Below are 12,510 nucleotides of genomic sequence, written 5' to 3' on the forward strand. Positions count from 1 at the left end.
CGTGACAGCAGTTCCCTCCGTAGTACCCTGGCGTGGAATTGGGCATACGGAACCGCCTCGAAAGAGGCTACCAACTGACCCAGAACTTTCCTGCAGAATCGCAGAGATGACCGCTTCTGGGTCTGCAACTACTGCACAGCAAATATCAGAGTCTGAAGTTTTTCCGCTAGGAGAAAAACACTCCCGCCCTGGAGGAATCCAGGACCAGTCCCAGGTATCCCTGAGACGGAATCAACCCTGATTTCAGGACAATCCAGAAACCAGCCGAACACTCGGAGAGCCTGACACGTGATAGACACGGCTCCACCAATGCAGAGCTCGAAGAAGCTCGTAGGAGAATGTCGTGCAGACATCCCATGATAACAAACCCCCGCTGTCACAGCCGGGCCAGTATCGGGACGAGCACCTTGGCGAAAACCCGCTGAATGGGAAGGACACCATTGAAAATGCCCCCCCCCGACCGCAAAGCACAGAATCTCCGGTGGTTTGAGGATATGCAGGTACACGTTCATGACATCCAAGGATGCCAGAAAATCCCCCTGATGAAGTGCCGCTATTACCAAGCGAATCGACACCACCTTGACAAAACAAAACGAGGGACTTGAGGCTCAGGATCGACCGGGCCCCATCCTCCGTGGGGACACAAACAGAATGGAGTAAAACCCAGAGACCGTTCCAACGAGGGAACTGGCACAATCACTCCCCTGACCAGAAGATCCTGGACAGCCCCTGACGGAGTCAACCGGCGAACCGGAGGAGGCCAGAAGCAGGAGGAAAAAACCTGTTTGGCAGACAAGAGAGAAACTCAATCTTGTACCCCAAGGAAAACACTTCGCAATGCAAAGCCAGTCTCCCACCCGAGACACGGGCGGGAGCAGACCTTCAGGCGGAAGCAGGTATGTCCGCAGACTTGTTAGGCATGCGGTATCAGGTGCGCTGCTACCCCGCAGCGGGGATTCAAGCACCATGTAGACCTACCCCACCGCACAGGGCGAGCGAAAAAACGCTCGGAGGTAGGCAAGGAGGGTCCTTGTACAGGGCGAGGTCCCTAGCCCTTCCCAGACTGTGGGAACAGCATGCGCTTACCACCCGTGGCATCCTCAATGATGCCAGTCAGGGAAGACCCAAAAGGACCGTTCACCCTTAACGGCCATCACCAAGGCCACCTTAGAGGTCCTTCTTCCAGCTCCTGCAGCAGGAGCTTCGCCCTTTAAGTCGGGGCCTGACCAGGGCCCCGGCCAGAGCCGGCCTCACCGCCGAACCCACCACCGTGAATAGGGGGCGGGCCACGGCCTCCACTCTCCTATCAGTGGGATCCTGAAATGCAGGAGCCCCTTCCACAGGCAACATGGTGGCCATGAGCAGTCTGGACACAGGGGGGATTCACTGGCGGAGGAGAGACCTACTTTGTTTTTTTGTTTTTTTTAAAGCCCCCCTCAAGGGGGTAACAGGTTGCAAAGTTTTTTGACAAACTTTTTGCGGTGCATCCCATTCCTTGTATAACATATAGTCCAAATAAGGAACACAAGGAAACCCTTCAGCGGTGCGTGGTAGTCTGCTGGTACTGACACGGAGGCGTCTCCGCCACATCCTCAATTTTTAGAGTCTCACGCACCGCAGAAACAAGAGCTCCAACAAATTCTTGCCAGCAACTGACTGCAGCAGAGTCATCCTCACTATCCATATAGGTTAAAACCCGCAGCCTCTGACATAACAGAACCAGAAAAAAACAGCGATTCTGCGTCATCCCCAGAAGCAGGCTTCAGGGAGGGGGCGCTTTTTTACCCCCCATCCGGGCACCAGCTGCTTCAAACCTGGCAAGAAACCCAGGACAGCCAACATAACAGATGTGGCAGGGGAAGGGGCATTAAGGGTTAACTCAGGCATAGCTTGAGTTCCATAGTGTCAGCGCTGAGTCACCCACCCTGCAAGGCAGGTCAAAAAAAAAAAAAAAAACACTGGTCACCTCCTTGCTGCTATTGCAGAGCATGGGGGCCCCTGGTATTCACCACCCCACCCAGCTGCAGAGGGAGCTGAAAAAACCTGAGGTGTGCTCTGATGTGCTGGCTGTGATGTGTCTTCACCTCATGGAAGATTCACAGCGTTTCACAGCACTAAAACTGTAACAGCACTAAAACTGGTAGAAGAGACCAGAGGCTGTGCTGAGTCATCTCAGGGAAGAATCACAGCGTTACCAAGGAGATTTCCAAGATAGCCACCATCTGAGGTAAAAATTACCTCATAGAACACAGCAGCACTGGCTGTGCTTTGTCTGTCACCTCAGGGAAGAATCACAGCGTTACCAAGGAGATTTCCAAGATGGCCACCATCTGAGGTAAAAATTACCTCATAGAACACAGCAGCACTGGCTGTGCTTTGTCTGTCACCTCAGGAAAGAATCACAGCGTTACCAAGGAGATTTCCAAGATGGCCGCTGTCTGAGGTAAAAATCAACTCATAGAACACAGCAGCACACAGCAGCACCCCCCAGAGTAACATACACAGTCCCCCAACAACACACGGGCCCCGGTGGTAATAAAGAAAACCCAGGAGGCCCCCCTTCACAGCCACTACCCAGTCAGGGGAAGAAGGGAGAGGAAGGGGAGAGAGGAAAGCAGGGCGGACCCTCAGTCGACCTCCCCAGGGAAAACACCAGCCAGACCACTTACCTGAGTAAGGGGCCACTACTTACCCGTCCTGCGACTACCTGGCTGGAGGTATCCCAGACAGAACCAACGTCCGTAAACGGCATGGCTGTCGGCCAGACACACTGTGACAAAGCCATAGAGACCGGTCATATGTGTGCCCTAGAACCGAAGTTCCCCGGCCGCCCCTAAAGCAATGGGGCCTGTCGTGGACGTCCCAAAGCTGAGCTGAGGGCCGGCACACGCTCGAAGGCCGAACATGGGGGGACTACAAGGGTCGAGGACCCAGCCTGTCACCCAGTCGGCTGTTGATAGAAGAATCAAAATGCAGGAACAAAATAATAAAAAAACGAGAAAAATCGCCAGAAACAAACTCCAGAGTCCAGGAACTCCAGAGAGAGCCTTGACCTCCTGTCGTTAGGCAGAAAAAAAACTGAGGCTGCTAAAGCAGGGTGTGGGTTATGCCTGGGGGAGCCATGCCCCCTGGGAGGAGCGGCATGAAGGAAAGTTTTTAACACCTTAAGTGCTGTAGAATTCTGCCTAAATCTCCTGGTAGGAAGAAGCATAACCCTAAGGTCAATGAAGGCTGTGTCCGTCTATGAACGAAAGAGAAAATGGCCTGGTCATTAGGGGGTAAACCCTTTTCGGGGCTAAATCAGCTACCGTATATACTTGAGTATAAGCTGAGTTTTTCAGCACATTTTTTTGTGTGCTGAAAATGCCCCCCTCGGCTTATACTCGAGTCACCGTTTTGCTCCTGATCTCCCGGAATTTGGGGACCCGGCAAAGTTTGTTGTCCGGGGGACCTGCGGCCGGGGAGCACCGTTTCCATAGACTCCCATGTAAAACGGTAATTTCTCTGATGAACTTGGGGACCCGGTACCGGCCGGCCGTAGGTCCCCTGGACCCGGAACTTGGCACACATGTAGCCCCATTTCTCCTCTAGAAGTGTGCAAAGCTTGTTGTCTGGGGGCCTACGGCTGGGGAGCATAAATTTTTTTAAAGCTGGGCACCCCTTCCATAGACTCCCATGTTAAACATCAGTCTAGTCAAGGGCACAGTGAGGCACAGTGAGGCATGCACATGGACACCCTAGGCTTATACTCGAGTCAATACGTTTTCCCATTTTTTTGGTGGTAAAATTAGGTGCCTCGGCTTATACTCGAGTATATACGTTATTTCATCTGTGTATTTAACCATTTGACTGGAGATCCAATTTAAATAACTACAAAAAAAAAAATGGATGTACGCTGATTTTTTTTTTTTTTACCTTTCCTCTACGATTCTTCCATTGTTCTGAAATATCATTAAACCATTTAGCATTGGGAGTTCTGACACAGAGTGGTGTTTGTTTGACCTATGTTAAAAAGAACATGATTACAAGTCAGTTTATGCATATAATTTTTTTTTTTTTTACAAAGGACAGTTGAATATTTTCAACCACTTGATACCTTGAGCCTTGGAGAATATTAACACATAACTAATAATAATAATAATAATAATAATAATAATAATCTTATATATGCTTCCACCATACATTTGAAATACAAAATAATAAACAAGAGCAACTAAATGTCACTCTCTGGTAGCACAATATTAACCTCTTGGGACCCGCGCTATAGTCAAATGACGGCTACAGCGCGGATCCCAAAATCCAAGTGCACGTCAATTGACGTCCGCCCCTTTGCGCGTTTCCCGCGCGCGCTCCAGAGCGCGCAGCGGGGAACTGCTGTGCTGGCCGTGTCCCTTGGACACAGCCAATCACAGATCGCCGCGAACGGCCAATCAGAGTGGCCGTTTGCGATGCGATCTGTGCGGCCAATGAGAGATGATCTCATATGTAAACATATGAGATCATCTCTCATTGCCGTTTTACACAGAGACAGCGGTGCTGTCTCTGGAGAGGAGACCGATATGTGTCCCTTGTCCACCCCCCCCCAGTCACCCCCCTTCCCCCACAGTTAGAACACTAATTAGGGTACACATTTAACCCCTTCCTCACCCCCTAGTGTTAAGCCCTTCAATGCCAGTCACATTTATACTGTAATTAGTGCATATTTATAGCACTGATCGCAGTATAAATGTGAATGGCACCAAAAATGTGTCAAAAGTGTCCGATGTGTCCGCCATAACGTCGCAGTCCCAATAAAAATCGCAGATCGCCGCCATTTTTAGTAAAAAAAAAATAATAAAAAATAATAATTCTGTCCCTTATTTTGTAGGCGCTATAACGTTTGCGCAAACCAGTCGCTTATTGCGATTTTTTTTTTTTTACCAAAAATATGTAGAAGAATACGTATCGGCCTAAACTGAGAAAAAAAAATTGTTTTTGTTTTTTTAAATTGGGATATTTATTATAGCAACAAGTAAAAAATATTGTATTTTTTTCAAAATCGTCGCCCTTTTTTGTTTACAGCGCAAAAAATAAAAACCACACAGGCGATCAAATACCACCAAAAGAAAGCTCCATTTGTGGGGAAAAAAGGACGTCAATTTTGTTTGGGAGCCACGTCGCACGACTGCGCAATTGTTAGTTAAAGCGACGCAGTGCCGAAAGCTGAAATTTCACCTGCGCAGGAGGGGGGTATATGTGCCCAGTAAGCAAGTGGTTAATTTAGTCCAAAATACAATAAAAAAAAACTTGCTTTTGACACAAAACACCCAATAACCAAAGTTCCCACATCAGTGATATCTTCATAAAATTTATAAGGGATATTTCAAGCATCAATCGGTGATATCTTCATAAAGTTCATAAAAGTTATTTCATGCATCCATGTCCAACTTCCAAAACACCATTCCACTTGTGCAATTCTTCCAATATTTCACCACTGTGTAGAAAGTGCTCTCAATTCCCCATAAGACACCACACTCACCAACGTCATTCAAGTTATCTAATTTTATCGATCAGCAAATACCGTTCAAAAGGATCCTATTCATGGTCGCTGTTCTTTTACTTTCCCCAGCTCTCCATACAAATACTAGGACTGAAATAAAGAATGGTTTGCATAGCGTAATCCCATTTTAACCAATTTATTAAAAGTTAAAAACACTCACAAGCACATTCAGTTTTTATGTCCATCAACACTTTACCGCCATCAAAACTGCCCAGACTACAATAGCCACCTGCTCCTGCTGTCATTTCTGGTTTGGCGCCTGACGTAATTTATGGTTGGTCTAAAGGTCTGCCTGATGCATTTCATCACTGGCCATTGTAGTCTCGGCATTTTTGAAGGCTGTATAGCGTTGATGGGCATAAAAACTAAAATGTGCTTTTGCGTGTTTTTAACTTTTAATAAAACAGTTAAAAGGGATTACACTATGTGGGCCACTGTTTTTTTCAAGGCCTGCTCTACAGGCCCCTGAAAATAAAATTGCACATTTCTTACCTGCAAAAATCTGTACATTTAATTTTTTTATTTTTATTTTTAAAAAAGGTGAACCTTATCTTTAAAGCAAAATCTTGTGCTCCCCCAATTCTAGTTTAATACATTTCAAACATACATACCTTTTTTCTGTGTCAACACGGTCATGGGGTCCTTTTTCATCCTCTTCAGCATTTGTTGTGGGTTGCAAAATGTGAGCGCCACACTCTGCACATTCCACTCCTCTGATGCCTCGTACACAAGGCCGGTTTTCCCAATGGGAAAACTGCGAGAAGAGCTTTTGGCCGGGAATCCCGGTCGTGTGTATGCTCCTCGCAGTTTTTCCGACGGGAAAACTGCCCAAAAACCGCTGGACAAAAAAAAAGAGAACCAGCTCTCTTTTTTCCCGCCGGAAGAACCGGCAGACTTTTCCCCAGCGTTTTTTGGCAGTTTTCCTATGGGAAAAACTGCGATGGAGCATACACACGGCTGGGATTCCCGACCAAAGTTCCATTGCAGTTTTCCTGTCTGGAAAACCGGCCGTGTGTAGGGGGAAAGACTGACGAGTAGGTTCTCAGCTTTCCCCTCGAGATTTCCGACGGGAACTTTTCCAGTTGGAAATCCCGTACGTGTGGATGGGGCATCAGTCTATGTTGTATGATGACAGACTCCATGGGGTGTGTCCGTCACAACCCAGGTCCACAAGAAGCATAATTTACCCCGCAAAAACTGTCAGCTAGAACATTTATGGCATCAATGAAGCATGGAGAGGGTAACTAGTGCTTTTTAAAACGTATTTTATTTAAATAGATGAGGTCTGGATGATTAAGGGAGCTAGGGGGCTTAAAGCAGTATTAAGCGCCAAAACCAAAAATGAATTATATATTGCAGGTTACCAATCATTAGATGTGTTGTCTGCATTTGTTTTCGTTTCTTAGGTGTTTTTCCCTCTGGTTTCCCCTGGTGATCTGGCCAGTAACACACCTCCTGTTTATTTTCAAAAATATCAGACCTACTGGCTGGATCACCACATGAAAATAAAAGAAAGCCTAAAAAAGAAAACAAATGCAGCCATCAAATCTAATGCCGTGTACACACGATCATTTTTCGGGTTGTAAAAAACTACGTTTTTCAGGCTCTAGAAAAAACAAATTTTTTTTCAACTTCATCATTAAAACAGCATTGCCTACACACGATCGTTAAAAAAAAATGCTCTAGCAAAGCGTGGTGACGTACAACACATACGACGGCACTATAAAGGGGAAGTTCCATTCGGATGACGCCACCCTTTGTGCTGCTTTAGCTTATTTTGTGTTGGTAAAAGACGATTCACGCTTTTCTGTATGTTACTGCGTGATGAATGTGCTTACTCCATTACGAACGATAGTTTTACCAGAACGAGCGTCTAATAACTTGCTTCTGAGCATGCGCGGGTTTTTCACGTCGTTAAAGCCCACACACGACCATTTTTTACAACCCGAAAAACGACATTGTTTAAAACGTTGTGAAAAAATAGAGCATGTTTGAAAAAAACAATTGGATGTTTTTCAGAACCCGAAAAATGCTCTGAAGCCCACACACGATCATTTTAAATTACATTTTTAAAAAACGTTGTTTTTTACAACCTGAAAAATGATCGTGTGTATGCAGCATAAGACTTGGTAAGCGGCAATATAATACATTTAAATTAAAATAGGTGCGCAATACCTTTTAACTAAAAATTAAAACTTTTTTTTACATCACAACAACCTCATAAAGCATTGTATAGCCAGTGAAAGCAGTATTGCAAATATCAAAAATACGTAAAAACAATATAAGAAAATATAGAATATAAAATCAGTGCAAAATAACTTATAGTGCAAGTCCCAAATTGAACGTGTGAGAAATTCTCAAGCAAAACCAATCACACTTATTCTTATTGTAGCAGGGAGCTCTGCAACATTGTTGCAATGAGACTGTTTCCCTCTAGTGCCAGCTAAGACTCTGTGTCATCACATCCTGTCAGTAGAGTTATTACCATCAGGCATAAAAAGCATAAAAGGGAATTGTAGTTCCAGGGCTCAAGTTTCACATTTAGATTGAACTGTATGGAACTGCAAGAGCCAGCATACTCTGGAGAAGAGGAACTTAAGACTCCATCTTGCTTTTCTGAATGATTTTCAGACAGCACCAGGCGGAGGAAGAGATCAGACCTTGGGGAGAGGTACTGCCCCCTAGGTGATTTCACTGTGCGATTTAGGCCTCCGCCACCAGTCGGGACATCCAGTCAGAGAGGGGGATCTCAGGTGCACCTGCATCAAAGGTAAAGCGTTCCAGTGTGAGGAGACCAGTCAGGTCGCCAGGAGAGCCTGCTTGTTTCAGGACGTTCGTTTGGGTGAGAGGGCTTTTGGCCATTTGCAGGAAATGGACAATGCACCACAAAAGAAGTTAAATAGACACTGGGGCAGATCCACATACATCTGCGCCGGGGGCAGCGTATCTAAGATACACTACGCCGCTGTAACTTACTTTGCTTTGGTTTGAATCCACAACGAACCCGCACCATAATTTACGGCGGCGTAGTGTATCTCTCGCGGTGTAAGGGCACCTAATTCAAATGGCTGTGATGGGGGCATGTTTTATGTTAATACGTCGTGACCCGATGTAAACAAAGTTTTTTTGGAACTGCGCATGCGCCGTCCCTGGGGGTATCCCGGTGCGCATGCTCGAAATTAAACCGGAACCCGCCAATGCTTACAACGGTGCCGTCATTCTACGCAAATTCCTATTCGCGAACGACTTACGCAAACGACGTAAAAAATTCAAAATTGTACGCGGAAACGACGGCCATACTTAACATTGAGTACGCCTCAGTATAGCAGCTTTAACTATACGCCGGAAAAAGCCGAACGCAAACGACGGAAAAAAAGCGACGGGCTGGCGTACGTTCGTGGATCGCCGTAAATATCTCATTTGCATACTCAACGCGGATTTCGACGGGAACGCCACCTAGCGGCCACCGAAAAATTGCATCTTAGACCCGAAGGCGTACGAAGACATACGCCTATTGGATCAAGCCGAGATGCCGTCGTATCTTGTTTTGAGGATTCAAAACAAAGATACGACGCAGGAATTTTGAAATTACGCCGGCGTATCAATAGATACGTCGGCGTAATTTCTTTGTAGATCTACCCCACTGTATACAGACATCTTTGCTGTTAGTCATCTTGCTGACACTTGTAGTTCCACAGGGCTAAAGGATAAAGTCATCCGTTCCCAGTGTTTGACCCTGCTATTCACAAAGTCTTATCTTTTCTTCAAAAGGACTGAAGCTACTAGTGCCATACGGACCTGAACACTCATATTCAGGGCTCTGTATATGCAATGGGTGTGCAGTATGGGGAATGGGAATTCCAACTGTTTACATACAACATAAAACATCAGAAATTTTGCATGTAGAACCTAAAAAAGAAAAACTCCTATATATTTAGTATACATCAATATCTAAAAGAAGAGCAGAATATTGAACTAGAATCAAACTATGAGGCCCCGTACACACCATCGGATCTATCCGCTGAAAACGGTCCGCCGGACCGTTTTCAGCGGACAGATGCGCTGTGTCCGGCTGCCGGATTTCTGTCTGATGGTTGTACACACCATCAGACAGAAATCCACACGTAAACAATACGCGGGGTGTGGCCGCGCCATCGCCGCGAAGATGACGCGGCGACGTGGGCGGCCTTGAAGTTTAAAGCTTCCACGCATGCGTCGATTCAGTACGACGCATGCGGGGGATGGCGGTCGGTCGGACGTGTCCGGTGAGTCTGTACAGACGACCGAACACGTCCGACGGATAGATTTCCAGCGACAGATTGGTAAGCATGCTACACACGACCGGATCAATCTGCTGGAACTGTCCGTCGGACAAATATCAGCGGATAGATCCGGTCGTGTGTACGGGGCCTTACTGATAAAACTGTTAACCACTTAAGCCCCGGAAGGATTTGCCCTCTTAATGACCAGGCCATTTTTAGCGATACGGCACTGTGTCACTTTAACTGACAATTCAGTCGTGTGATGCTGTACCCAAACAAAATTTTTTTTTTTCTTACCACAAATAAGCTTTCTTTTGGTGGTATTTGATCACCTCTGCGGTTTTTATATTTTTCTCTATAAACAATTAAAAAAAAAAAAAAAACATTATTTTATCTTTTTGCTATAATAAATATCCCCCTTTAAAAAATATAAAAAAAAACAAATTTCTTCCTCAGTTTAGGCCGATATGTATTCTAAGGGGCAGATCCACAGAGCGAGTATCTACTGATATGCAGTGTTGTAAGTAACGGCGTTTAAATAAACGCCGTTACGTAACGATTGCCCTTCAAGGGGTAACTAGTAATCTACCTGATTACTATTACCCCATCGGCAACGCCGTTGCCATTACATTGGCGGCGTTACCGAGTTACTGTGAGCGCGCGCGGGGGGGCCGTCCGGGCAGACTCTCACTCTGTCAGGGGCAGGGCGGGATGGAGCTGGCCTGTGATTGGGTCACAGGCCAGGTCTTGGTCATGTGTCGACGTTGTGATGCACTGACGCGACGCGTGACGCTGGCGCATGCACGCGCCTGAAGCCTTCCCCGCAGCAGTGTATAGTGTGATGGGTCGGGACGGGAGGGGAGGGAGTGAGTCTGGCTCACCTCCCCACCGTCACCTCAGCCGCCGACATGGCGACATCTCCCAGTCCCCCGGCCGTCGCGGAGGCTCCACTCCACTCCACCACCAACGGTCCGGACTCCGGGGACACTCACCGTGCCAGCAGCAGTGCACCGACCGACCGAGCGTGGGCTGTGGCCCTGCGCAGGTGAGGAGGCGAGCGCCATCGGATTGGGAGTGGGGGGGCCGGGGGGGGACAGATGACGGGACACTCCACCGGACCGCTCCACATGCCCAGGCAGGCCCAGTATCATCACACTCCAGTGCCCAGCAATACTGTACAATATAGATTCAGTGTGAGTGACACTTCTGCAGTGCACACTGAATCTATATTGTACAGTATTGCAGGGCAGGTGGAGTGTGATGATGATATTAATAATTGTACACAGTATTGCATTTGCTGGGCCTGCCATATACTGTACTGTACACTATACTGTATAACTGCACTACAAAATTCCTTTACAAATAATGCATATTTTAAAATGTTATTACTAATAACTTATTAGTAATAACATTTTAAAATATGCATTATTTGTAAAGGAATTTTGTAGTGCAGTTATACAGTATAGTGTACAGTATATGGCAGGCCCAGCAAATGCAATACTGTGTACAATTATTAATATCATCATCACACTCCACCTGCCCAGGCAGCAATACTGTACAATATAGATTCAGTGTGCACTGCAGAAGTGTCACCCACACTGAATCTATATTGTACAGTATTGCTGCCTGGGCAGGTGGAGTGTGATGATGATATTAATAATTGTACTCAGTACGAAATGTTCTAAAATACTGTATATAATGTTTTTATTCTTCAATAAGTTAATATAAACATCTTTGATATTAAAGATGTTATAGAACGTACTTGCATTGTAGAAAATCAAAAATAAAATTCTCAGTTACTTTTTCCGAGTAACTAGTTACTTTGCCTAAAAAGTAACTGAGTCGCTAATTCACTTACTTTTTCGGTCAAGTAACTTGTAATTGTAACTAGTTACTTTTTAAAAAGAAGATGAACAACACTGCTGATACGCCGGCGTACTTTCAAATTACCCGCGTCGTATCTCTGTTTTGAATCCTCAAAAAAAGATACGACGGCATCTGGGTTAGATCCGACAGGCGTACGTCTTCGTACGCCTTCGGATCTAAGATGCAATTCTTCGGCATCCGCTGGGTGGCGTTCCCGTCGTTTTCCGCGTCGAGTATGCAAATTAGCTATTTCCGACGATCCACGAACGTACGAGCGGCCGTCGCATTTTTTTATGGCATCTCTAGTCCGCTTTTTTCGGCGTATAGTTAAAGCTGCTATTCTGTGGCGTATAGTTAAACCTGCTATGTTAAGTATGGCCGTTGTTCCCGCGTTTAATTTGAATTTTTTTTTTTTGCGTAAGTCGTCCGTGAATTGGGATGGATGTAATTCACGTCTATGTTAAAAAAAAATGACGTCCTTGCGACGTCATTTAGCGCAATGCACGGCGGGAAATTTAGGGACGGCGCATGCGCCGTTCGTTCGGCGCGGAGACGCGCTTCATTTAAATGAAACACGCCCCCCTAATCGCCGATTTGAATTACGCGCCGTTACGCCTCGAGAGATGGACTACGCCACTGTAACTTACGGCGCAAAATCTTTAAGGATTCGAACCAAAGCCGGGAAAGTTACGGCGGCGTAGCATATCTCACATACGCTGCGCGGGTGCAGATCTCTGTTGATCTGCCCCTAAATATTTTTGTTAAAAAAAATCACAATGAGTATATTGATTGGTTTGAACAAAAGTTATCGGGCCTGATCCACAAAAACCCGGCGTAACTTAA

General features: G+C 46.1%; 1 protein-coding gene across 1 annotated transcript in view; it reads right to left on the minus strand.

The window, feature by feature from the left end:
• LOC120932750 (serine protease FAM111A-like) overlaps nucleotides 1-12,510 on the minus strand; it is an 83,448-nt gene that overhangs the window by 46,670 nt on the left and 24,268 nt on the right. Inside the window, 1 exon segment of the mRNA XM_040345410.1 lies at nucleotides 3,916-4,002. Coding sequence (XP_040201344.1) covers nucleotides 3,916-4,002 — 87 coding nt within the window.

Source organism: Rana temporaria, chromosome 3 (assembly GCF_905171775.1).
Source record: "Rana temporaria chromosome 3, aRanTem1.1, whole genome shotgun sequence".
Lineage (NCBI taxonomy): Eukaryota > Metazoa > Chordata > Amphibia > Anura > Ranidae > Rana > Rana temporaria.